The sequence below is a fragment of the Humulus lupulus genome, chromosome 9 (genome assembly GCF_963169125.1).
Source record: "Humulus lupulus chromosome 9, drHumLupu1.1, whole genome shotgun sequence".
Classification (NCBI taxonomy): domain Eukaryota; kingdom Viridiplantae; phylum Streptophyta; class Magnoliopsida; order Rosales; family Cannabaceae; genus Humulus; species Humulus lupulus.
The window spans coordinates 72,305,819-72,332,177 of NC_084801.1; the positions used below are offsets into that span (position 1 = coordinate 72,305,819).

Sequence of the window (26,359 nt, forward strand, 5' to 3'; positions counted from 1 at the left end):
ATTTCGGGCGTACTGGGCTAATGGTCTAGCCCGAATGAGAGTCTCAATCTCATCCTTCAGTTGTTGGCAATCATCAGTGTTATGATCGATGTCATTGTGGAATATTTAAGCTTCACCCTCTGATGCCTTAAAGGTTCTAGCTTCTTCCACAAGAGGCGATTAGAATTTTCCAAGAAGACATGTTCCTGTGTGTCCTTTAGGTCGGTGTAAGTGGCATAAACAGGCTTGAATTTTTCTACAGACTTGTTCTTCTTCGTGTCATTTTGGTCACCCTCACCATTTCCCTACCTCTTGTTGTTTCCCGCTTGGTTATTATGCAGGGGTTGAGTCGTAGCTGCATTATCCATCACCCCTCTAGCGGGTTGGATAGGGGCGTAGCTGGTTCCTGCTATAGCAGATTGTGCCTCTTCCAGGTTTATCCACTCCTGAGCTCTGGCAAAAAATTCATTTTACACTTTTAACTATTTTTCATTGAAGTTCTTGCCATAGGTAACCTCCCACAAGGATTCCTGTCCTCATCGCCATGAGCTTTGAGCTATCATTAGCATCCCTAGCTCATGCTGCAACATTGGCAAATCTACTCAGATAGGCTTTCAGTGATTCACCAGGTTGCTTTTTTGCATTGGCCAATGAATCAGCCTCTACATGAGCTGCATGTGAAGCTCGGAATGCTCTCTTAAACATGGAAGAAAACTTCTTCAACAAGCTTATTGAATGCTTCTTGTATTGTTTAAACCACTGTTTGGCAAGTCTGACCAGAGTCGCGGGGAATAGGATACATGTAACGCCCTACTTCCTTAGAGCTGTTACTAAGTGATTTATAAATGTGTCATTAGCTCGCTAATCGCGGTTTAAGATTAGAAAATGTGTTCGGATAGAACAAATAAAGACTCATTTAATAAACGGTAAGTACATGGGTTGGTCTTTTAGTAAAATTCAAAAAGATATTACATTGGGATCCCAAAACAATGTTTTAAAAAGTAGTCACAACCTATAATACAGGACAGTCGACATAGGTGACAAATCCGAACATTTATCATGTGTTCCTTTAAATACCCCGGCCATGGTGGCCTGGCAGGCCAAACATGTACACACCACTCCAAGCCCTCCATCTCATGGTTGTAAGAGCCAGCTTCTTTGTTCTTACCTGCACCATAGAACACCCGTGAGCCATTGCCCAACAAGAGAACTCCAAACATATCATGCAATAAAAGTATATCTCAGTGAACCATATTCAATCAAAGCAACAAACAAATGCCAGACCCTACTAGCATGCTCAAAGACACAGCATCTAGACCAGCTCAAAAGCATAATAGCATAACCACCTATTAATACCGCTATGCATCATAATATTAGCACAATAATCAGACAATGTAGTAATACAACGGTATATTCACGTAGTAGCTCAATACAAACACAGCATCTACTAAAGCACCCAACAGGCTAAACACATAGCGACCATGTCATCCTAAGCACTTTACCAAGCCCTGGGTTCGCGATCCACACCATAAGGATATCCCAGGTATCCTTTATGGTCTCACCCTGGCAACTCCAACTCCACGTGCTAACGCTGCTCTCGGCCCCTTGCCGTACTCAGCCCTTGCCTCTCTCGGCTTCTGCCGCTCCCGGCTCTTGCCGCTTCTGGCTCTTGCCGATCTCAGCTCTTGCCTCTCCTGGCTTCTGTCGCTTCCGGTTCTTGCTGATCCCGGCTTCTGCCGCTCCCAGCTCTTGCCACTTCCAGCTCTTGCCGAACAGTCATATTCACATATATGACACAACAGATACAAACAATGCATATAGTACAATACACCACATAGCTCTACGGGTACAAACAGTTCTCTTACCTGGTGTCCCGAGCTGACAATCCAAAGTGATCCCGAGCACGATCCTAATCCTGAGCCTGAGCAGTAAGACCTAGCCACAACGCATCAACAATAGCCATCCATCAAGTTCTATTCCAGTAGATAACTTTGAGTCACCATTCTAATCCTCGGACCCTTGAATTATATCAATTCGGGTGATAAAATCCATCCCAAGCCTTAACAATTGGGTTCCCCAAGCCAAAACCCACAAAACACCCAACATTGAATTAGGGCCACGACCCAAGCCCTTAAGGAACGCGGCTTGCCTAAAAACAGAGGAAAAATTTGTATGCTAGGGGTTTTCAGACTTTGTTGCCGACTGGGGAACTGGTAGTCTCTAGGAGATGGATTAGAGCATTGCCAGTAGAGATATATGACAGAGAGTTGTCAGTGTCTCTGATTGAGTTAGAAATGGATGACTTTGACATGATTCTTGGGATGGATTGGTTATCGAAGTATGGGGCGACGATTGACTGCAAGCGCAGGATGGTGACTTTTGAACCAGAAGGGGAGATACCCTTTGTATTTGTGGGGAAAGTTAGCAGACTGCAAGTACCTATAATTTTAGAACTAAAGGCTAGAGACCTGATGCAGGAAGGTTGCGTAGGATTCCTAGCAAAAATTTTGGATACCTCTAGGGTTGTATTCATTGGATCGAGTGAGACCAGATTGGTATGTGATTTTCCAGATCTATTACCAGCAGACCTGCCAGGGTTGCCGCCACAGCAAGAGATCGAGTTTGTTATCGAGTTGGCACCAGGGGCGGAGCAAGTATCTAGGACACCTTATAGAATGGCTTCGACTGATATGAAGGAATTGAAGATTCAGTTGTAGGAGTTACTGGATTTAGGGTTCCTCAGACCAAGTTTCTCTCCATGGGGTGGTCCAGTGTTGTTCATTAAGAAGAGGATGGATCTCTTAGGATGTGTATTGACTACAGGGAGCTGAATAAGTTGACAATTAAGAACAAGTACCCATTACCTAGGACCAATGATTTATTTGACCAACTTCAAGGGAAGACAGCGTTTTTTAAGATTGATCTCCAGTCAGGTTACCATCAGTTAAGGATTAAAGAGGAGGACATACCAAAGACCGCTTTCCGCACAAGATATGGACACTATGAATTCTTTGTTATGTCCTTTGGATTAACCAACACCCCAGCAACTTTTATGGAAATGACGAATAGGGTTTTCAAGGACTATTTGGACAAGTTCATGATTGTGTTTATCGATGACATATAGGTGTATTCCCAGTCAGGGTCAAAGCATGAGCAGCATTTGCGTTTGGTATTCAGCAGTTGAGAGAGCATAGATTATATGTTAAGTTCAGTAAGTGCGAGTTTTGGCTTTTGCAAGTCACGTTTCTGGGCCATATTGTCAGTAAGGAAGTGATTCTGGTTGATCCAAGTAAGATTGAGGCAGCGAGGGATTGGCCTAGACCGAGCAATGTACTAGAAGTCAGGGCAGCAGACCCCAGAATGATCTAATGATCATTTATTTGTAATTTTAAGCATGCATGAGTAGGTTATTACCGCTGGGCATGCTAAATATGTATTTGGAATATGTATTTACTATTCATGCACATGTTTAAGTTTTCTTGCTGAGCCTTGGCTCACGGGTGCTGTGTGGTACAGGCAAGGGAAAAGGAAAGCTAGACCAGCCATGAGTTGGAGAGCTTTGGTGGCGGCGTGTACATATGCGGCTGCTCGTCCACCATGGTCGAGGATATCTTAGAGGAACTAGAGTTGTATCCTTTATTTTGTCGCTTAGGCTGGCTAGTTGTAACTTTTGATTTATATACCATTTTAAACATCTGTTTGTAATATTTTGGGATCCCATGTGTGTATAAAACTTTAAAATGAAAAGTCAATATTTCCTTTTACCAAAAATTTTAACCCTAACCATTGACATTAACTTTAGTTACACATTTATAACCAAATGACTTGATTAGCAAGTCTGACACTATTTAAAGTACATAGTGTAATGGTCCTGGATTAGGAGGATGTTACAAAAGTGGCTTTCATCGAGTTAACCTTCTCATGTAAGGCAGCGATGTTACCCATCTGGGCCTCCATCTCCTGTTGTTGGGAGGCAACTTGGCCCTTGAGCACCACCACTTCTGGTGGCTCCTCCGTCGGGTATGACTATGAATGCTCACTTTCGTAGTCGTCTCCATCCTCTGCATCACAATCGTCGTACCATCATACCATCCTTATCGACCACCTCCAGATTAGCTAGTGGAGGTGGTCGACTTGGTTCTCCTCCCAGAACTGCGGTGGGGGGAGCGTCTTCAGGAGATTCCTTCTTATGGTTACCATTGCTGCAACTCAATCTTTCTTCAAGCTCTCAATGAAAGCACCAAAATGTTGACTAGAAATTTCTCTAACAACTAATTTAAACACATCTTAAAGAAATAGTAATTGAGACACAGGATTTTATGTGGTTCATGTTATGAATTAACCCTAGTCCACGAGTCACTTGTGTTATCCAGATTTCCGGATAGCGTTTAGATGGATATCCTCGGGGAAGCAGAATTATCAATGTCTTTCACGATAGGTGACCAGAGCTCGCGGATGGACAGAAAGGCTTCGCCTCTCCCGCTTAGTGTCTGGATTACTCTTTCAAGCAAACGCGACACGGAAGCTCGTCAACTCTCCCGGACTCCCGAAGGGGTATCCTTCGGGGAAGCTCCTTCCAGGAGAAGCTCTTCAAGTGGTCTTCGCGGAAACAGTTCCGTGCCTCGCACGGAACAAGACCAGGCGGTCGAGTCATGGAGGAGGCATAGTTGGAATGATATCCGCCTGAAACAGAATCCCGCCTGACACGCCCGACAGGTCAAAGCCGCACACATCCTAGCACGCCTAAAAGTACCATTTCGCCTACTGTTCCGCTGACAACTTTGAAAAGACAGCTGCCTTTGTGCATTCCCCATACTTTCACGTAAATATACCCACATAGAGCCTGGTAGCCAGGTGACTACGGTAATTGTATCCCCTATTTATGGCTGGTGTAATTAAGACTCATGTGAGTAGAGAAAAACCCTAATCCAAAACCCTAGCTATAAAGACCCCCTCATTTTACAATAGGAGGGACAGCCAACAAATCACATAGCAAGAACTCTACTAAAATCTCTCTAGCTTCATCTTCTCCAAGAGAACCCGAGAGAAACACTGTGAGGTTGTGAGTTCCTTATACACCAGCTGTTTGACTGTTACTCTCTACAAGTATAATAACATCGACTCGTGGACTAGGGCTCGTTAACGCCTGAACCACGTAAAAACACTGTTTGTTTATTTACATTTCTGCATTTCTATAGCTCTTGTCTTTTTATTATTCCGTTCGTATTCGTTTCCGAAAAACTCGGTAAACATTTTGGTGCTTTCATTGAGAGCTGTAGGAAGTTGTTAGTCAGCTCTTTTTCTGTGTACTAAAAAGATGGTGACTACGAGAAAATCTGCGGTTGACAAAAGTGCTAGGGTCAACCCCGATACTATGATGGAAGATGTGGTACAAAACGAACCCTTGGACCACCACGGTGAAGACCCGACATCCCACCAGGATCGGGTCAGCACTGAAGATACGACATACCTAGAAAGCGAGGAAGAGTATGTCCGAGACGGTTACTACAAAGACGGCTACTACTACGAGAAGGATCCAGAACTGGTCCAAGTAGTCGAAGAACTGGTGGTCACTAAGGCCAAGCTTGCTGAGCAGGAGCGCGTCTCCGAAAAAATGCAGCGCATGATGGAGCGCCTCCAGAGCAAGTTCGGAGACCTAGGCGACTCGGACGAGGATGCCTTTGTTCCAGGTGGTGCTGATGCCACCATGCCGGATCCAGCCGCCGCTGGACCATCCAAAACCGCCCCTAACAAGGGCAAAGAAAAGGTTGGGGAGCCTGCACGCACTAACGCCCCTGCACCTCCTAAAGGCGTGGATCACCAGGCCGACTGCCCCCCCCCCCCCCCCCGCGCAGAAGGTCTCTGGCGCTTCTAAGCCCAGACGTCCTTCAGCCCCAAGGGGGCACTCTGTGCCTAAAGGGCCCGGTGCTAAGGCACCCAGGCCTAGGGGAAGGAACAACCGCCCCAGTGATTCCGTCAACCAGGACGGTCGGGCTGCGGAAACGCACTCTGAAGATAGCTGGTCCACGGTGGATCTAAGAAGAAGGTTGGAGGCCAAGTATGAAAAGGACAAAGGAGAAAAGGCCCGGCCTCGCGGAGATGACCTGCGAAATCATCTTAATGACAAGGTCCGGGGACGTGACCTCCCGGAGAGTGATACAAAGAGGCTCGAGGAACAAATCGCTGCCTTGACCAAGCTGGTCCGGAAGCAAAGCGGGGCCCTGTCAGACTCCGAGGAGGAGAACCCGGAACCATGTATTCGGAGGATCGCGGAAACGTCCCTCCCGAATAACTTCAAAATGCCCCACATAGAATTATATGAGGGGAGGACAGACCCGCGCACCCATCTAGCTAAATACAACAAAATGATGCAAGTGGCGCGCGTCAGTGAAGATGCCAAATGCATGTGCTTCTCACTCACCCTTACCAAGTCCGCGGAGGACTGGTGGAAAAGATTAGCTCCCGGATCCATCCACAGTTGGAAGGAGCTACAGTCCGCGTTCAGAAGGCAGTTCATTGCTGCCCGAGACCACGACATGGAAGTAGGTTCCTTAACCAACATCAAGCAGCTACCCAATGATAACCTCAAAGCTTTCATTCAGAGAATGATGGAAGTTGCTGCTAAGACCAAGGTCAGCGACGACATGAAGCTGATCGCCCTTCAATCGGGCCTTACTGTCGACTCCCTGCTATGGGGGGAAATGCAAAGGAGACGGGCAGAAACGCTGTCCGAATTCATGTCAAGAGCTCAGGGAATCATCAACCTTGAGGATGCCTACCAACAGGCCTTTGGAGATCCCCCAGCTCCGGCGTCTTCCGTGACTGCGCCGAGCTTTGCTTCGCAAGCTCCCGCGCCAGCCCTCCCGCTTCCAGGAGCCTAGTTCGCTCCAAGCATGTATGGGCCTTCTGCGTCCGCTCCGACGCCGAGTCAAACCCATTTCTCTGGGTACGGAGCTGTACAGACAGGATGTAGTATCGCTCCCAGACCGTCGCAATCGCGAGCAGAAAACCCAGAACGAAATCTGAGCCAATCGCGGAATAAACGAGGCGGAAGAAACCCCAACCGGGGAGACCATTCAAAGAAACCACGGAAGGACTATGAGCCCAAGTTCACGGAGTACACCAGTTTAATAGATTCATGAGAGAATGTCTATCGGGTGACCTGTAATATGGTCAACTACAGGAAGCCCCCGAAAGTGTCTCACGGAGGAAGGCGTCCGCGAGACTCCAATAAGAGGTGTGAGTTCCACGGAGACGTGGGGCACACCACAAACGAATGCCTTCAGCTGAAGGATGAGATCGAGTCCCTGGCAAGAGCGGGACACCTCGGTCAATGGGTGAGGATACCCATAATCTATCCCGGACAGGGAGTAGTTCACGGAGCTGCCTATTCTCCGGGACAGAGGGGGACCGCTAGTGCTCCTGGAGCTGGTCACCCCCAAGTTCCTGGGTCTCAGTTCCCAGCGCTCCCTGCTCCAACCCCTCCGGCACCCATTGCCTTATTGGCTCCGGGACCCGGAAACCCATATCCGCCCGGCCTTGCTCCGCCACCTGTTGACGGACACGTAGCCACCATTTCCGGAGGACCGCACCTTGCCGGAAGCACCCGCAACTCCCAGAAAAGGTACTTGAGGGAGTTAGAACACACCGGAGAGATGTGCGCCTTGGTTCAATCACCTGCTCAGCGTCCCCGAATGATGGATCTTCCCATCACCTTCACGGAAGATGACGCCCAACATGTGCACTTCCCCCACAACGATCCCCTCGTCGTGGAAGCCCAGATTGCCAATAAGAAGGTATCAAGGATCCTTGTCGATAATGGAAGCTCCGTAAATATCCTCTTCAAAGCTGCCTTCCACGCTATCGGATTAACCGAGACAGACCTGACCCCATGCCCCATCCAGCTTCAGGGGTTCAATGGGGATGCACTCATGCCATTAGGCAAAATTCAACTTCCAGTCACCCTCAAAGGAGAAAGCGACGCTTGCGCCTTCAAGCACTGCACGTTTGTAGTGGTCGACTGCCCCACGGCGTATAATGCTATCCTAGGCAGACCGGTCCTAATCGATTGCGGGGCCATAACCTCGATACGCCACTTATGCCTGAAGTTTCCATGCCACGACGGGCGTATTGGCACCCTCCGGGGAGACCAACGAAGTGCACGAAGCTGTTATAACGTCTCCGTCCGATCCATCTACACGGTCCAGGAGGCGGTTGTTGCCGCTCCTTTAGCGGGAGATTTACCAGAAACTGGGGGTGCCCAAGGGGCGTACGTTGACGAACTCGACCCTAGAGTGGGGATCGAGAGAGCGATAGAGCCGATGGAGGAAGTCGAAGAGGTGATCCTCAACCCGGGAGATCCCACCAAAGTCATTCAGGTTGGGAAAAACCTCCCATCGGCCATTCGAGAAAAGATCGTGGCCACTGTGAAGAATAATCAGGATATCCTGGCATGGTCCCACGCTGATATGACGGGGATTAATCCCAATGTTGCGTGCCACGCACTCAACATAGACCCATCTGCAACTCTAGTTCGCCAAAAGAGGAGGTCGTTAGACCCAGTGAGGGCCGAAGCAGTCAAAGCTGAAGTGGACAAGTTGATGTCCATAGGCTTTCTCCAGGAGTCACACTATCCCGTGTGGTTGGCCAACCCGGTCCTGGTCCCGAAACCCAATGGGTCCTGGAGAATGTGCATCGACTTCACGGACCTAAACAAAGCCTGCCCGAAAGATTGTTTCCCTCTTCCGCGAATCGATCAGATGGTAGACGCTACTTCCGGGTATGAACTCTTGTCCTTCATGGATGCGTACTCCGGATACAACCAGATCAAGATGCATGTCGCGGACCAGGAACACACCAGCTTCCTCACGGACAAAGGTGTCTACTGTTACGTGGTCATGCCTTTCGGTTTGAAGAATGCTGGGGCAACGTACCAGCGTCTAGTGAACAGGATGTTCAAGGACCAGCTGGGGAGGAATATGGAGGTGTACGTAGACGACATGTTGGTAAAGTCCAAGACCCCCAGGGACCACAGTGACGACCTTGAGGAAGCTTTCGCCGTGATCCGAAAGTATGGAATGAAACTGAATCCGAAGAAATGTACTTTCGGGGTCTCGTCTGGGAAGTTCCTCGGTTTCATTGTCAGCTCCCGCGGAGTGGAAGCCAACCTTGAGAAAATTAAGGCGTTCATAGATATGTCTTCCCCCCGGAAGCATAAGGATGTCCAAAGCGTTACCGGAAGGATAGCTGCGCTCAGCCGCTTCGTATCTAAGGCCACTGACAAATGTGTCCCCTTCTTCAATGTGTTGCGAGGAAACAAGAGGTTCGAGTGGACCCCCGAATGCGAAGCAGCCTTCCAACACCTCAAGGAACATTTAACCCGAGCTCCCATTCTGTCCAAACCTGTCGAAGGAGAGGCGTTGTTCTTATACTTAGCTGTGACAGAGCACGCAGTGAGTGCCGCTCTCGTCCGGGAAGATGGCCGTATCCAGCTCCCTGTGTATTACGTAAGCAAGAGGTTACTGGACGCCGAGTCCAGATATTCGATGATCGAAAAACTCTCCCTCTGCTTGCTAATTGCTTCGCTGAAGCTAAGGCCCTATTTCCAGGCGCACACCATCAAAGTACTCACCAACCACCCTCTCCGACAAGTCTTGCAGAAGCCCGAGTCTTCTGGCAGATTGCTTAAATGGGCCATGGAACTGAGCCAATTTGACATCCACTACCAGCCACGTGTTTCCATAAAAGGACAAGCTCTCGCGGACTTTATTGTGGAATGCTCAGGAATGAATGACCTCCCGGAAGATCCTGTCCCGGAACTTCCCACATGGAAGGTCTATGCAGACGGAGCCTCAAACGAAAAAGGAGCTGGAGCAGGGGTCATCCTAATATCTCCCCAAGGACATCAGCTCCAGAGCGCCATCCGTTTCGCATTCCCAGCGTCCAACAACGAGGCAGAACACGAAGCCATGTTGGCCGGATTGCAACTGGCCAGAGAAGTCGGAGCCCAAAAAATCGAGGTATACAACGACTCCCTACTTGTGGTGAACCAAATATCCGGGGAATACCAGACGAAAGGCGAAAAAATGGCTGCCTACGTGTCTCTCTCCCGCGGCCTCCTGCAGCATTTCAAAGGCTACCACATCCACCAGGTCCCCCGGGACCAGAACTCACTCGCGGACACGCTGGCCAAGCTTGCAATAGACCCGGAGATTGAACAATATGGCCTAGTGCCCATCGGGCACTTAGAAGCTCCTAGTACCGAGACACAGAGGGTAAATGCCATCATCGACCATTCCCATTCCTGGATGGGACCCATCCCCAGATTTCTCACCACCGGAGAGCTCCCCACTGATAAAGCAGACGCAAGAAAGCTCCAGTATCAAGCTCCCCGATACGTGGTTATGGATGAAAAGCTTTACCGCAGGGGGTTGTCCATACCCTTCCTTAGGTGTGTTGCCGGAACCGAAGTCAGCGCCATCATCCATGAGGTTCACGGAGGCTTCTGTGGCGACCATACCTCCGAGCTAAGCCTCTCCAAAAAGATCCTTCGACAAGGATACTTCTGGCCCACCATGAAGAAGGATTGTGTGGATTATGTCAGAAAATGTGAGCAATGCCAGAGGTACGCCAAGGTTCCGCGAGCGCCTTCTACAGAAATTACCTTAATGACCAGCCCCTGGCCGTTCGCCGTCTGGGGCATTGACCTAGTAGGTTCCCTTCCAACTGGAAGGGGCGGAGTGAAGTATGCCATAGTCGCGGTAGAATACTTCACCAAATGGGTTGAAGCTGAACCTATGAACACGGTCACGTCTAAGAAGGCACTGGACTTTGTCATCAGGAATATAGTGTGTCGTTTTGGGCTTCCACGAAAAATTGTGTCCGACAACGGGAAGCAATTTGATAGTGAACATTTCACGAACTTCTGTGCTTCGCATGGAATTATCAAAAGCTTTTCCGCAGTCGCCAGACCCCAGGCTAATGGGCAAGTGGAGGCAGTAAACAAAATCTTAAAGACCACGTTGAAGAAAAAACTCCAAGCCTGCAAGGCTCACTGGCCGGAAGAACTTCCGCGAGTACTTTGGGCCTATCGCACAACAGAGAGAACTTCGACGGGGCACACACCTTATTCCATGACCTTCGGTTGCGAGGCCGTCATCCCAGTAGAAACTATGATCCCCTCTCACAGGCAGGACACCTACGACCCTACTCGGAACCACGCCCTTCTCCAGGAGTCCCTGGACATGATCGAAGAGCTCTGGGAGCAGTCGCAGGTCCAACTAAAAATGTACCAAGGCAAGATAGCCCGACACTTTAACACAAGAGTCAAGAGCCGTACATTCGAAGTTGGGGATCTTGTCCTCCGGAGAGTATTTCCTGCTACTCAGGATCCGGGAGTGGGAGTCCTCGGACCCAACTAGGAAGGCCCCTATGAAGTACAAGAAAAAGTGGGCCATGGGACGTATCACTTAAAGAGACTCGATGGATCTAAAGTCCCGCGCGCCTGGAACGCGGAGCACCTCCGCCGTTACTATCAGTAGGCCCCGGACTATCTAGTCGAAAGTCCTTGGTGGACGTAGCAAAAGTGTAAAATGTGGAGATAATCCTCCCTGCTGTAAAACACATGCCTCAGGCTAATTTAATGAAACACGGAGAGGTTCACTCCGCTTTTACTGCATTTTTTATCCCTGTGTTCAAGGCTGCGTTTCAACAAGTGACCATGCGGTCCGGAGACGTCCGGACCCCACGCTCACTTGGGGGGGGTATACATGGCTAAGGCATAGCCATACGCCCCTTGAACAAAATATACGCAGAACACCACTCGTGTGCTAGCATTTTTTAAATTGTTAAGCTTAGGTTAATTTGTTATTGCCATAAACATACTTGCATTACGTGTCATGTGCGCATTATGTGTTTTTGCCATAAACATACTTGCATTACGTGTCATGTGCGCATTATGTGTTTTTGTGAAAATTGCCATTGAAATGCCTGCCATTATGCATCATGAAAATTATCTCCTGTAGCCCAGCGATGAACAGGACTGGGGGTTGGGGCACATTCAGAGAGCTACGCCGAAACACCCCCAACTCCCTGACAAGTCCTTTGCAGAATACTCCGCGACCGCTGTAGAGCTTTGCTTCGCAAGCTCCAGCTCCGGGTCCCACAAGGCGAAAGATGGCAAGATCCGTGACCGTTGTAAGCCTTGCTTCGCAGGCTTCAGCTCCGGATCTCACAAAATAATGCATGGCGAGCTCCTCGACCACTGCAAGTTTCATCTCCAGGAGCAGACATGGTCGATCCCCCACTCACAGCAGGCCTTGCTTCGCAAAGCCCCTGCTCCGGGATCACACCTGGTGGGCGTGGCAATTTCCCCGACAGCAACGAGCCTTGCCTCGCAGGGCTCCATGCCAGGTCCCTGAAGTCAACCACCATGTGGTTCGCAACGACAGTTAGTTTTTCTTCGAAAAGATCTAACCTTAAGTCTAGCGACGCTCACCAAAAGAACTCCCGTTCCGAGCCATGGAACGGCTCACCTTAGCAATCCCAGCGATCAGTATGACTACAAGTCCCGGGATTGGCTATTTGCCTTAGGAAAGCTAAAATACGGTGAAAGGAGTCTGGCCGTTGGAACCAGGAAACCTTCGCAACCTAGAAACTACGTGGGAAAAGACATCAGCCGTTAGAGCTTCAAGTTGGAAGTGCATAGGTTCTGGCCGTTGGAACCAAAACCTCATGCGCCCCTACAGCAGTTTCTACCGTATAAAAGTCTACCCTAAACGCAAAGTTAAATAAAGAACTCGGCAGAAAAGAAAGGAGAATGCTATAATTATGGCAAATATGTCTGCAATGAGAAAAGAGTACAAGGAGCTTCGCCCCAAAGAAAAACTCAAATGAAAAATAATTAAAGATAAGGCCCCTTCAAGCATTGGGGGTGGCAGCAGTGTCCGCATCCAAGGCCTCGAGGTCAGCGGTTTCAACTGGGGCTGGCAGAGTCGGCTCATTGGAAGGCGGAACGTCATCACGGGCAGGTTCAGAGGTCCCCGCCTCTCCGGGATCTCCTGCCTCAGGGGCTCCAGCAGGTTCGTCAATGTTGTAAGTTTGGACGTACACCTCTGGGCCTTGATCCCACACCTGTAGCTTCTCCCTCATGGCGTCGGCATCCTCTCCCAGATAGCCTAGTACCTCCGGGTTCATTTTCCAGAGTTGATGCATGAGGACCACGTGCGATATATTAATCGTCCTGTTCAGTACCACCTCGGCATCCTCCTTCTCCTTCAAGCGCTCCGCCTCGGAAGTTGCCAGCTTTGCCTCCGCGACAGCTAATTGATCTTTCAGTTTTTCCACCTCGGTCTTGGATGCATCCCGCTCTCCCTTAAGAGAATCAATCTCCTTGCGCTGCATCTTATTCTGGTTCAGCATGGATTGCTTCTCGGTCACATGCCCCCTGGCGGTGAATTGCAAGGCTCCGATCTCTTTATCCTTCTCGGCGAGCCCCAACTCCAGCATAGACACGAGATCCCTACTCCTCTTATGAAGTTGCTCCTCCTCGTGCAGCTTGTTCTGAAGAGTGGCATATTCCTCTTGCCGCTTAAGGAGGAGATCATTTTTCGATTGCAAGCGGGCTTCCAAGGTATCCTTCTCCACCCTGGTTTGGGATAGCTCTTCCCGGAGCTTGGAGTTTTCGGCCTTCAAGTCATCCGACCACTGTTTGAACTCAGTCTCTGCGCTGGCCCGGTACTCTCGGTATTTGGCAAGATATTTCTTCTCCGCCTCTTCCTCAGCCGTGCGCCGGGCCTGGTCAATCTTCTCCGAAGCCTCCCCCCTTGTGCTCTCGACCTGTTGGGACAGTTTCTGCTTCTCCGCCTCCAAGGCCTGGCGAGCCACCTGGCTCTCCTCCAGCTGAACCAGAACTACACCCACCTCCCAGAACGAGCGTTCCGCGATCAGAGAGGCCTGCAAGGAAAGACAACAGAATGAGTTAAGCAGAACCAAATGTGCTAAGACAGATGATCCCAAAGCTTAACTGACGGCTTACCCCGGACAATTGTTGCTTCACGGCATGTGTCAGCAACAGCGGTTCCTTACTGCTACTGATGGCCCATTTCTCAGAATTGAGCTCGCACAAGCTCAGGGCCATGTCCTCCATCATCTCCGCTCTGAACGGCGCCAATGCACGTCCGAGCCTAGGCACCAGCCTCTTCTCCAAGGCTGGGCCATCCAAAACCGCTCCAGCCGGGTGAAGAGACTTCACCCCCTCGGCCAACTCAGCTCTCTTCACGGCAGACAAGTTGTCTGCCCTTCCCTGAGTAACAGCCTTCTCAGCCTCCAACCGCCTCTTCAAAAAATTATCGGCCCGTCTTACACCCTCCAGGAGGGCAGCGGGGAAACGGGTCGGTTTCTGCGGGAAGTGGAACTTCAGGCCAGGCAGAGGAAGGTTTGTTTGCTGAGAAGAAGGAGACCCCGAAAGGGTGGACTCCCTTTGGGCTGGAGGAGGAGGCAGATGGGGTATTAAGGACGGAAGGGAAGACACTACCGCCCCGGTCTGTTGTTGTTGCTGGTGTTGCTGTCGTTTTTGCTGCTGCGGTGGCGGAGGTGACTGCCTTTGTTGTTGTTGTTGCTTTTGCTGCTGCGGCAGCGGAAGTAATTGCCTTTGTTGTTGCTGCTGGTTTGGCTGTTGTGGTTGCTGCCGATGTGGCGTTGGTGATTGTCTCTGTTGTTCTTGTTGCTGCTGTTGTTGTAGTTGAGGTTGCTGTTGTTGTTGTTGTTGTTGCCTTCGACCGGGAGAAGAGTGTCTAAGGCGTTTTTTCTTGGCGCCCTTAGTATCTCCTCCGGGACGCTTGCTCACCCCAGTCGTCTTCACGGGGAACACAAGCCCTTCCCCGTCGCTGCCACTACTCGAGTTCGCCATGGACTCGGAGGGCCCCTTGGCAGGAGATCTCTCCACCGTCGAAGACACATGCGCCTCGCCACCTGTCTTCTTGGATGTGGCAGCTTTACCTCCCCTACCGGCTCCGGCTTTTCGTCCTTTCCCCTTGGACGGATCTTGGCTGGTGGCGGCTTTCTTGATGAGTAAGGTAACTCTCCCCAACATCTTGGCTTCGGGAAATTCTGCAAGGGACGTACGAAGCAAGGTTAACAAACCAGCAAGCAATGTGAAAGAAGATAAGCAGAAGACAAGACAATCAACAACATAAAAGCACAAGCAAGTCCACCAGCAGGGAACAAGGAACAAGAAAGAGAAAAGTTTGAAAGGGACGACCATGCACGAGAAACGTGGATGGCCTTCCCCGAGCAAAACAAAACACCGCTTCCTGCTCCAGGAAGCTCCCGTACTCCTTGAAGTCCGGGAATGACATGCTGAGGGAAGAAGGGTCAACCATGATGACACCTTCTGGCAGACTACCGTCACTCAGACACCCGAGGAGCTCATCTACCCTATCGCAATATCTGTCAAAGGGTATCCTACGTGGATCTAGCCTAAGGAAGCGGGGATCGAACCCCATCTGAGAGGTCCGGGAAACCTCAGACAGGCTGGGGGTGTGGATCAATCGAAAACTAGTCTTACCTCTCCCGGAGGTACCAACCCCCGGAGTCCCTTCGTTGGGGTAAGCTGCGGCGTGGCGAGCCTCGATCTCCTCTTCCTCCAGCTGGGGGTCGGGGAACCTCTCCGCCCAACTAGGGGATAAAGTATTCTCGTCCCGGGCTGCTTGGCTAATCACCTTGGACAGCTCCAGGGAAATCTGCTCCCGGATGTCAGCTGACACCTGACTTTGCCCCCTGCCACTCACTGGCTCAATGTTTTGGAAAGAGGCGAGTAGCCCATACTCCCTCAAATATTCGGAGGTCACAAGTCCCTCCACTTTCAACTCTTCCTCCGAGAGCCCTTCGTAGAACTTTGACCTCCTTATCATCTCCGCACAACGAGGTGTCCGCGGAACGACTTCTGCAAAATCCAAATACAAGAATTAGAGATCCTCCCGAAAGGCGAATCAAACGTAAAGAAACAAAGTTGAAAAGGAGAGGAAGGAGCACTTACCAAGGACTTTGAAGTCCAAAGATAGGGCTGGCACCCTCTTCAGTGGGAAGCCAGTCGTCAGGAACCAGTACTCCCGGAGGTCTGGAACCCTCGCGGTATGACAGGTGGGACACATCACGTCCGGGTGCCTCTCCAGCCTGTAAAATCCCACCTTGTCTGGATGACCTCTCATGGGCTGAGACTTCAACCCGTAGAAGTACAGCACCTCCTCCGAGGTAGGAGCCTCCAGGTTCCGGGACTTGCAAAAGATGAACCACCCCGCTAGGAGCTTATAGCTGGGGGGAATCAACTAGAAGGGGGCAATCCCCGCCTTCACACAGAAATTGGCAAAGTAACTTCTTAGGGGCAAGTGCGCCCCACACACCATGTGTGCCAAGCTCCAGGCACCAAAACCCTCGTGGCTCTGACTAGCCGACTCGCCCAGCACCGACAGACGGTGCCACATCAGGCCTGGGATGTTCTTCAGGCCTGCCTCTGAGGAGTACAGCTCCAGCATGCCGTAGTTCCTGAACAGGTTCGGCTTCTGGTCCATCTCCCAGATTGAACTATTGGTAGTCGGTGGGCTAGCCGCGACCACTTTTGTCTTTCCTCTCCCCTTTGCGCCGGCGACAGGGGAACCCTTCTCCTGGGCAGAATCCGCCTCTACCACAGCGATGAGTTGTTCCTTTGAGATGTTCGTCACTGAACAAAAGAAACAAAGAAGAAAACACTCTAAGCAGTCAGCACCCTTGTCATACCCTAGTGGTATCAAAGGCGTCGGGGAGACCCTCCCCGAAAACTGCTTGGAGAGGCCCCCACCGAGCTTGCCGAGGGGTTGGCACCGTGCCACCCGAAGGACAGCAAGGAACCAAACTCAGACTCCAAGCCTAAGCCCGCCGAGAGAAGTGTTTTTCCAGAGAAAGACACCCTAAAGGCGTTCATGCTTATGCCCTAAAACAGCAAACCAGAACAGCGCAAGCAAGACAAGGAACGACTTTCCAAACGCAAATCGTCAAAGCATGCAAAGAGATTACTTATCGACTCACATCAATCGCATGCCTATCAAAGCCCTATTCACGCATGCACATAGGCGATACTGGCAGAAAACTCAACTCTAACAACTACCAACAACCTTAGGTTTGGGAGGAAAGAGCAAAGTAGAAATACTTACTGGTATTCGGGTAGTTGAAGGTTGAAGGAGTAACCGGATCACTGCACAGCACGATCGCGAGAAGTAAAAGCTGCAAAGACGAACGGCGATTCAAACCCTGAACTTCGGCGAATAAACCCACTGCCAAATCAAAAGAAAAGTTTCTAGATTCCTTACCAAAAGAAGTGGCAAGTTCGAAGGAATGGAAGCTTGGAAGCCTGAGAGTTCGAAGGTTTGGGAATCTGAAAATCCGAAAGATAGAGAATTTGAAAGCGTAAAGAGGAAGAAAGGTCCGTTCCCTCGTTTTTATAGCAGGAAAGAAGTCGTTTCGAATTCCTCAAATGGACGGTCCCGATCTTCCCATTCCATGTGCATCAGATCCAACGGCTGGAGATGAAGCGACGATCCTATTTATGACTCCTCGGATGGGAATAAAGTATTTATTTCCCATCATTATACCACCTCGGGCCCGGTGTACCATTAAAACCCGTCAAATCATTACTCAGATGCCTGACGCACGCATACTCAACCAGTCGCCTCACGCACACGTCTTGGTCGCAGAGCCATTCCCGGCATGACGCGTGGCCCTTGCCGCACTTGAGTACTTGAGTTCAAACAGAAGAAATTTCCTTTCTTTTTCATACTAACACTCAGGCGGGAAAAAGGAACCCTTCCAGGAACACAAGAGGTGGCCCCTCGCCTAATCTAAGAAACCGGAATACCCGGGGACTGTACAAGCTCCTGGATCTCTCAAAGCTCCGTGACCTTGGGGGGTAAATGTTATCCAGATTTCCGGATAGCGTTTAGATGGATATCCTCGGGGAAGCAGAATTATCAATGTCTTTCACGGTAGGTGACCAGAGCTCGCGGATGGACAGAAAGGCTTCGCCTCTCCCGCTTAGTGTCCGGATTACTCTTTCAAGCAAACGCGACACGGAAGCTCGTCAACTCTCCCGGACTCCCGAAGGGGTATCCTTCGGGGAAGCTCCTTCCAGGAGAAGCTCTTCAAGTGGTCTTCGCGGAAACAGTTCCGTGCCTCGCACGGAACAAGACCAGGCGGTCGAGTCATGGAGGAGGCATAGTTGGAATGATATCCGCCTGACACAGAATCCCGCCTGACACGCCCGACAGGTCAAAGCCGCACACATCCCAGCACGCCTAAAAGTACTATTTCGCCTACTGTTCCGCTGACAACTTGGAAAAGACGGCTGCCTTTGTGCATTCCCCATACTTTCACGTAAATATACCCACATAGAGCCTGGTAGCCAGGTGACTACGGTAATTGTATCCCCTATTTATGGCTGGTGTAATTAAGACTCATGTGAGTAGAGAAAAACCCTAACCCAAAACCCTAGCTATAAAGACCCCCTCATTTTACAATAGGAGGGACGGCCAACAAATCACATAGCAAGAACTCTACTAAAATCTCTCTAGCTTCATCTTCTCCAAGAGAACCCGAGAGAAACACTGTGAGGTTGTGAGTTCCTTATACACCAGCTGTTTGACTGTTATTCTCTACAAGTATAATAACATCGACTCGTGGACTAGGGCTCGTTAACGCCTGAACCACGTAAAAACACTGTTTGTTTATTTACATTTCTGCATTTCTATAGCTCTTGTCTTTTTATTATTCCGTTCGTATTCGTTTCCGAAAAACTCGGTAAACAACTTGTATTTAGGATGTTAATAGCTTGCAAATGTTAAGCTTCTATGGAGGTTTTCAGGCAGTGTTTTAGCAATGCTCTGAAAATAAGAAATGAAATCAAGGATCATTTACAATGTGTGCCCTAACCCTATTTATAGAAGGCTAAGGGAAATTAGTCCCCCCAATGAAGGCTAATTATAATTATCCTCCCTTAATGGGGACTTAAATGTACAATAAATTATAAATTCCTTCAGTTAAAGTGTTGATGGGCCCTTGCGTATCTCAGTGGGCCCAATACGAGGTACCAGCCCACTACTTTATTGAGTAACAAGATCCTGACAATGTCAGGAAAGTAGCAGCACATTTTCCCATGTCAAGCATCGTCGTGAGACATCCTGTTTGTCGCTTGAATGAGAAGGACACCATGATCTGTGTAATAGTGAATGTTAGATGGCTGCTTGTGGTCCACGATCGTTGTGCATGACACCTGGCAGCTTTACTCCATGTCTAGAGGATGATTCTCGCAGACCTGGAAGACGTGAGTTAAAGAAACATTCTTGTAATAAGACTTGGAACATTATCCTGGAACGTGGTCCTCGGGAGGTAGCGTTTCCACGAGGACTTACTCCTTCGGTGGTGGTGAATTGTGATTGGAGCTAAGGCTTTCCTCCCGTGGAGCTCCAAGCAAGCTCTCGGGGACTTAATTAGCTTCTGTGAAGACTTAATTATACTTTAATGTATACCACGTGTCACTTGGTAAAAAAACGGACAACAATTCTTTTTTTTAAATTTGTATTATTAATTATTGATAAAATTTGGATAAAATAAATTTTGGATTTGACATGTAATTATATTTTAACATGTCAGTACAAATGTGTACCAATGGCGTGCCAATAGCATATCCTCATTGGGAGTTAACAGTCCAAACCTAAGAGGTGCAACAAAACAGTGACTAAAGGGTGTTTTGCCGCTAAAAGTTTTGAATGGGGGTATAAAGGCTACATTGGCAAAAGAATATGGGTTTTTGTTGAAAATATCCCTAGCATAAAATATTTTGGATGACTGAATTTAACATGCAAGTTAGAATGATATTCCCCTATTTCATCTTAGAATATAGTTTGAAATTTAATCATAGAGTTGACCAAAAACCCGTTATATGTTACACTTAGGGAAAAAAAAACCCCATCTATTAACTGGGAAAACTCCAAATATTTCCAAGCAAGTAGAACAAACTCTTTAACAAAGAAGAATTCATTTCAGACATACAGTACATGTCCAAAAGTATTGAGAATTTATCAAAGAATTAGTCTATGGCGTCCGTAATTTGTCAGAAGCCTTGGCTTACTTTTCCTCAATTCTTTCTCTTGGTTTTACATACTATACACATATCATACGTCAAAGAAGCTGGTATAATACAGTGAAAACTGTTTGAAATGCTTGATATGGTTATAAAAGGGCAGTGAAAATCTAGTTTGATGGTATTGTACTATAGTTGCGTTTATTACTAAATCTGTGGTCTTCTAAAGTTTACAATCAGTACCAGCAGTCTGCTACTTCCTCTTGTTCCAGCGACATATGTTGCTGCTGTTGTTTTGGAGGACCAGAAGTTCTTGGGATTCCTCCAAATGCATCCTTCCCTGGTTTTGCTATATCCACATAAATCAGCCTCCCACCAAAGTACTGAGAAAAGGAGCAAAACATGAGTTTTCCAAACTCGATTTTGATAATTTTTTCATACAATAAGATGAAGAGGGTGGTAAAAGAGCACCTGATGGTCCATGTTTTCTAAGGCAAGCATAGCTGCGTCTTGACTGGTAAACTGGATGAAGGCAAACCCTTTTGGTCTTCTTGTCATTTTGTCCTTCCCTAGTTTTACTGTCAGGCATCAGCAAAGGTAGAATTTAGTGCCAATAAGCATAAATAGCTACTATAGTTTCTAGAATGGATTATAAAAAAAAAATACTTACATTCGGCTATCTGTCCAAAATTCGAAAAATTCTCGAGCAAAACTCTTTCACTGGCAGAATATGGTAGATCTGCAGCACAAATTTACACACCAGAACATCAAAATTTGGGAGGAAATTCTTTATGGCTTTTAAGTTAAAGGATCTTTTAATATTCATTGGAATTTATACATTCACCGTCAAATAAGAGCTTCATATAAGAGGACACTTCTTGTTGAATAAGAAATAATTTATGCATGATTGATATCCATGTACGTGTTAAATGAATGGGACAGAAGAACAAGTGAAGTATCCAGAACCATGCAAATAATCTAGCTGTTGATGGTATCTTCTTATACAAGCATGAGCTCCATATTGGAGGAAACTTGAGTAAATAAATGAATATAATGCTTGTTGTACGTGTAACAGAAATGGTGCATTGGAGACAAGACAGATTGCTTTTTGACAATTGTTAGCCGAATAAATGCGTCCGTATCATAGGCACAGACACCAGTTGGTAGATAGAAGGATGAGATTAGAAAATGGCACCTTCATTAGAAAAGGACTATCAAGAACAATTACCATATCATGTTGGTAATGACAAGAATCATATCCATATATACCTTCGTAAGGGAAAAGTTTTGTTGGTTTGCAGATAGTTGTTGTGGAAGCATTGATTAAAAAAATTAGGTTTGGTTGAATGGGTTATTCTAAAGTAATTTGCATGCCTCCAAGATGACAAGAAATTCTTCACCATAGTAGCAATAGCTACATCAGAGATATTCTAGCAAAATTACTGAGAAAGGGAGGCCCATTGTGAGGGTCAAAACTCTGTTAAGAACCTTCTACAGACACATTTTAGTTGATCACAATTAAAAATAATTAACCACCAAGATTTTACAAGGAACAGTTTAATATTTCTGGAAGATGAGTGCTGAATAAATAAAGTCTGAAGTTCTATACCTACAAAGTTGAGGCTCAACTATAAAATATACTGTTAAATATATATATATATATAATATATATGTGTGTTAACCAGTGGCCGTTAATTCTGCTATTACTCAGTTTATGTACTTGGTCTTTAAATGACATTATGTTAGTTCTTTTTCCCGCCTATGTCCTTAAACCTTCCCATAAGAGTCTTTTCAAAGGCATTGGATCATGACTGAGTTACAAAGATCAACAAAGCTTGTGAGAATGCTTCCCCGTGGATGTAGGTCTATACTGGGCAGAACCACAAACGCTGCTGTGTTCTTTGCGTGTGTTGGGGTGTGTGAGAATTGGCATAACGATATATATATATATATATATATATGTATAGAGAGAGAGAGAAAGGATGTTTCTCCAGTGCAACCCCTATTTTTCGGTGTACCGGTGCACCCTATCCTGTTTTCGGTATCTGGATAATTTTCAACACAATTTTATTATTGATCATGTACACTGTAGTTATTGAGAGCATCTTGCAAATTTTCAAAAAATTCTTAATAATTTACAATGCCAAAACAGAGTTCAAACAGATAATTTTTCATGCGCATAAAAAAAACAGTCATGCGTGCAACAAACTATTTGAACCCTGTTTTCAGCAACGTAAATTATTTATAATTTTCTAAAAATTTACATGATACTCTAAGTAACTACAATATACACCATCACAAAAAAAAAATTGCGCCAAAATTCATCAAGTATTGAAAACAAAAGAGGTATACCGGTACACCCAAAATAGGAGGCGCATTGTAGAATTTCCCTCTATATATATATATATATACAATGTTCAAAATGCAGTACTAGATATAATAAAAAATAATAACATTTTCCTTTGACATCACAAGGACTAGTTCTGTAACTTTTCAACATTTTTGGGAATAGGTTTTTGATCTTAAGAGCCTTAAGACTTCAAGTAACTAGCCTTCCAAATGAAGAAATTGGCTTTGAAAAAGAGGTTTTTTTTCCAACTGCATGTTAAAGGAGAGACAATATGAAAATTAAGCAGGTGAAAACATCTATGAAAATTCAGAATTCACCCTAACAGATCTAAGTTTCTGACCCCCGTAGGGGAGTACGGGTATTGGGATATGTCGAAACCTGAAATCATGTAACCCTTTATTATTAGAATCCCAGGTAAAATTATCAAACTTATTAGTGACATCAGTATTTAAAGTTTTAAACTGTCCCACACACTTTCTTCTCCATTGAATAAAATACAGTCCCAAATCAGATTCATTATAAACACACCTTCAGAGTTAAAACACCAACTTACACAAGGACAGTACCTAAATTGTAGTCCAGATATGATTTAAGGGTTATACATCTACAAATTGGATTTCAGACAAGATATTATTCATTGTCAAGAAGAAATTTTTTATTTATTTATCAATTTTTCTGTCAACCTTTATCTAGATATCTTGCTTAAAATACTCATTTAACTCCTTATACATTGTATGGACCAAAACAGCAAGATTCTTCCATTACCCTATACTAATTTAGGCATATGCCATTTTCGTTCTCTAACCTTTTTAAAGAACAAAGCAAACTTTTTTTCATTTCCAAGAGAAATCTTTTCTTCTAAATTAAAGTTGCCCTCAACTTTAGTTCAAGCTTCTTTTAATTTAATTTCACTTCATTTCATACCAACTTTTATTTAAGTAAATGATTGATATCAATTTGCGGTCTGGCATATAATTATGTGGTCTCTCCACTAAGGCTTCTCCTACAGTCCTACTTCTCTAAGAATAGTTTATTTATCTGGTTAACAATAACTTCGTTGATTATGATTTGTAATTCTATGGTAAATGGAAAGCCTAAGCTCAATTTACGATTCCAGCCATATTAATATTCAACCATCCATTTGCAGAAACAAAATTATACATTCAATCTACAATATCTACTTCCTAACATACTTCTCTACACAAAATTATTAGAAAGTGTATCCAATAGTGAAGTCTATGAATGCATATACCGCATAGTGGGTTAAACTCAATCAATGCCATAATGCATACATTGAGAATGACCCAGATAGGAAAACCATTGAAATTCAGTAAATGAGAGGTCGCATGCTTCAAATTAGCAAAATTGAAGAGACCCACATAAGAGATAGAATGACATCAGCATATAGATTAAAGAGAAAGAGAAAGGGGAAAAGAATTGGGTACTTTTGACTATGATTCGGCTGGCAAGTGGATAATCGAAGAAAGATGCTCTGAGCTTCAAAGACAAAGACTGGTTTTCCCGTCTTTTCGTCCGATTTGTGATGGAGATACAAAAGGTGGGGATGGAGTTGGCGTACGAAGGGAAAAAGACTGTTGGTGCTAACATGGTTCCTGGATGAGCCACAGTCTCTCCAATTTCCGACTTGAGTCAAATAAGCGACGGTGTTTAAGAAATCATTCATCCAGTACAGTTCTCGTCCCTACAATGAGTCTGCAACTGCAGCCTCCCTAGCTCTCAACACTGCTAGTTTAGTTTCTTGGATTTATTGGCCTTCGGAAACTACACCTTTAAATTTTGAGTTTTTTTTTTTGACAAATTTAATTTTTGAGTAATTAAGGCAAGTTTGTTGAGTTGTTTTTTTTTGGCCTTATTTGCATAAGTGTCTTTAAACTTTACAAATTTTGGCAAGTTAGTCTCTAATTTTTTTTTATCAAATTAGTCCCAAACTTTTTATTTTCAAAGAAATATATTCCTAGTTGTTATCCTCAAAATTTGAAAACGATGACGTGGCAATAAAAGTGACAAATGGCTGGGTAATCTGGCTTAGGAGTGATCCGGTAAACCGGTGAAGATTTTTGACTGACCAGTCAAGTATCATGACCGACCAGTCATGTGTTTGTCCGCCCAGTCATGTGCTTGTCCGACCAATCAGGTGCCTATCCGACCAGCAAAGTGTTTGGCTGACCAGACATGTGTTGGCCGACCAGTGAGGTATTTTAGCCCTTCAGTTTTCCTCCTGAGTGTGATGTGGACCGACTAAACAGAACAGGGCTACGCAAAAGATCCCAGTAACAGCTTCAACAAGAATCGGTCATACCTGAGCGGGAATCTCTCAGATTATCCCACAAAAGCAGTGTATTGTTGTATTTTGAATATTATTATTAATTAAATATAGTGAGAGTAACAAAAGATCCCGATTATGGGGGACTTCATTTGTACGATCCTAAGCCTATAAATACAAGGCTCATGGCATCATAAATGAGATTTTGATTCTAATTTTCTGAGAGAATATTTGTATCTGGAGAGAAATATTGTATTCATTTCATCTGCACTAAAGAAACTCAGTTGACTCAGGTTCATCTGATCTTGAGTGTAGATCTATAATCATAACTCTTAGTGGATTAGGCTATTACCACACATTGGGGCTGAACCACTATAAAAATTATCTGTGTCGTATTTTTCTCTTGAAGGTTTTTTGTCGTTTTGACGTCTACGCGACGTTGGCCAAAAATGCAGTCAACATTTTGGTGCTTTCATTGAGAGCCTGAAGAGAAAGACAGACAATCACTATAGCATTATGGCGCCTAAGAACACAAATGCGGCCTCCAAGAAGCCAGGTTCCTCTAGAGAGCCTACTAGATCAGAAGGTCCTAGTCCTTAAGACCATGAGACTGAGCCTAGAGTCCTGCTCGAGGACATGCCTCCAGAGGTTGAACAACTCCAGGAAGCCATGGGGGCTTTCCAGGAGGAAATGGCACAATTCAATGCCAGACAGGAGTCGTTCGCTGAAGAAATGGCTAGGCAGAAGGCTGCATTTGAGCAGCAAAGATGGGAGATGGACGCTAGGGGCGAAGAGATCAGGCTACAGCAGGAGGAGGCCGATAGGCGACATCGCGAGGCTGCACTCGCTCTGGAGGCAGCTACGCAGCTGGCCCAGGCCAATGCCCAAGCTGCAGCACGAGGAGCAGCCGCCCAAGGAGCAAGGACCACGGAAGCTGGTCGAAAAAACACTGACAGACCCAATTCTCGAGGACCAAATAGAAGCGGTAGTGACCCAGCTGGTCGGGAAGAAGATGGGGTCCGATCGGGTACTGGCTCAACCCAAAGGGGGAACTCCAGAACCCCCTCAAGGAGCCATCGATCAGAGACTTCCAGGTCCGGAAGTCACAAGTCAGGCAGTAAGAAAACTCCACCTGAGCAGGAGCAAAATAGAGCTCCTCGAGGGAAAGAAACTTCACACTTCAAAGACGGGCATGGTCGTGATGAAGCTGATAGTCATCACACTAATCAGTCGAAGGAGATGAATGACAACAAGTAGCGAGGAGGAAAAGACCGCCCAATGCAGACAGGAAGGCCACCACTGCATCCCAACCAGCAATGCAGTGGCAAGGAGCATGTCCCGAACGGCAGGCCTTCCAAAAAAACTCGGAGTACGGTGTTCGATCGGTTAGGGAGACATACCTCTCAGAAGGATCTAAGAGATGTCATTGCTGACAGGAGAAACACCGTCCCGGTCGAAGGGCGAGATCCGAACCGACCTACCAGTCAAGTAGAAATACTTGATGATGGTGTGCCGGATAGGAGCGCCCGACCAGGCGGTCCCGAGAATGAGTCCCAAGCAGTGGCCCCAGGCATCCAAGCCCAGCTTGATGCTCTGACAGCAGCAGTTCAAGGTCTGTCAAAATGACCTTCTGCAATCG

At 46.7% G+C, this 26,359-nt stretch overlaps 1 protein-coding gene across 1 annotated transcript; it reads right to left on the minus strand.

The window, feature by feature from the left end:
• Positions 1-20,000: 20,000 nt before the first annotated feature.
• LOC133800895 (organelle RRM domain-containing protein 6, chloroplastic) lies at positions 20,001-24,206 on the minus strand. Its single transcript, XM_062239002.1, has 4 exons — positions 23,882-24,206; positions 20,757-20,825; positions 20,558-20,664; positions 20,001-20,469 (listed from the first exon to the last, which is right to left on the minus strand). Exons 1-4 carry the CDS (start codon positions 24,042-24,044, stop codon positions 20,323-20,325), a joined length of 486 nt encoding a protein of 161 aa, XP_062094986.1. The 5' UTR covers positions 24,045-24,206; the 3' UTR covers positions 20,001-20,322.
• Positions 24,207-26,359: the final 2,153 nt, after the last annotated feature.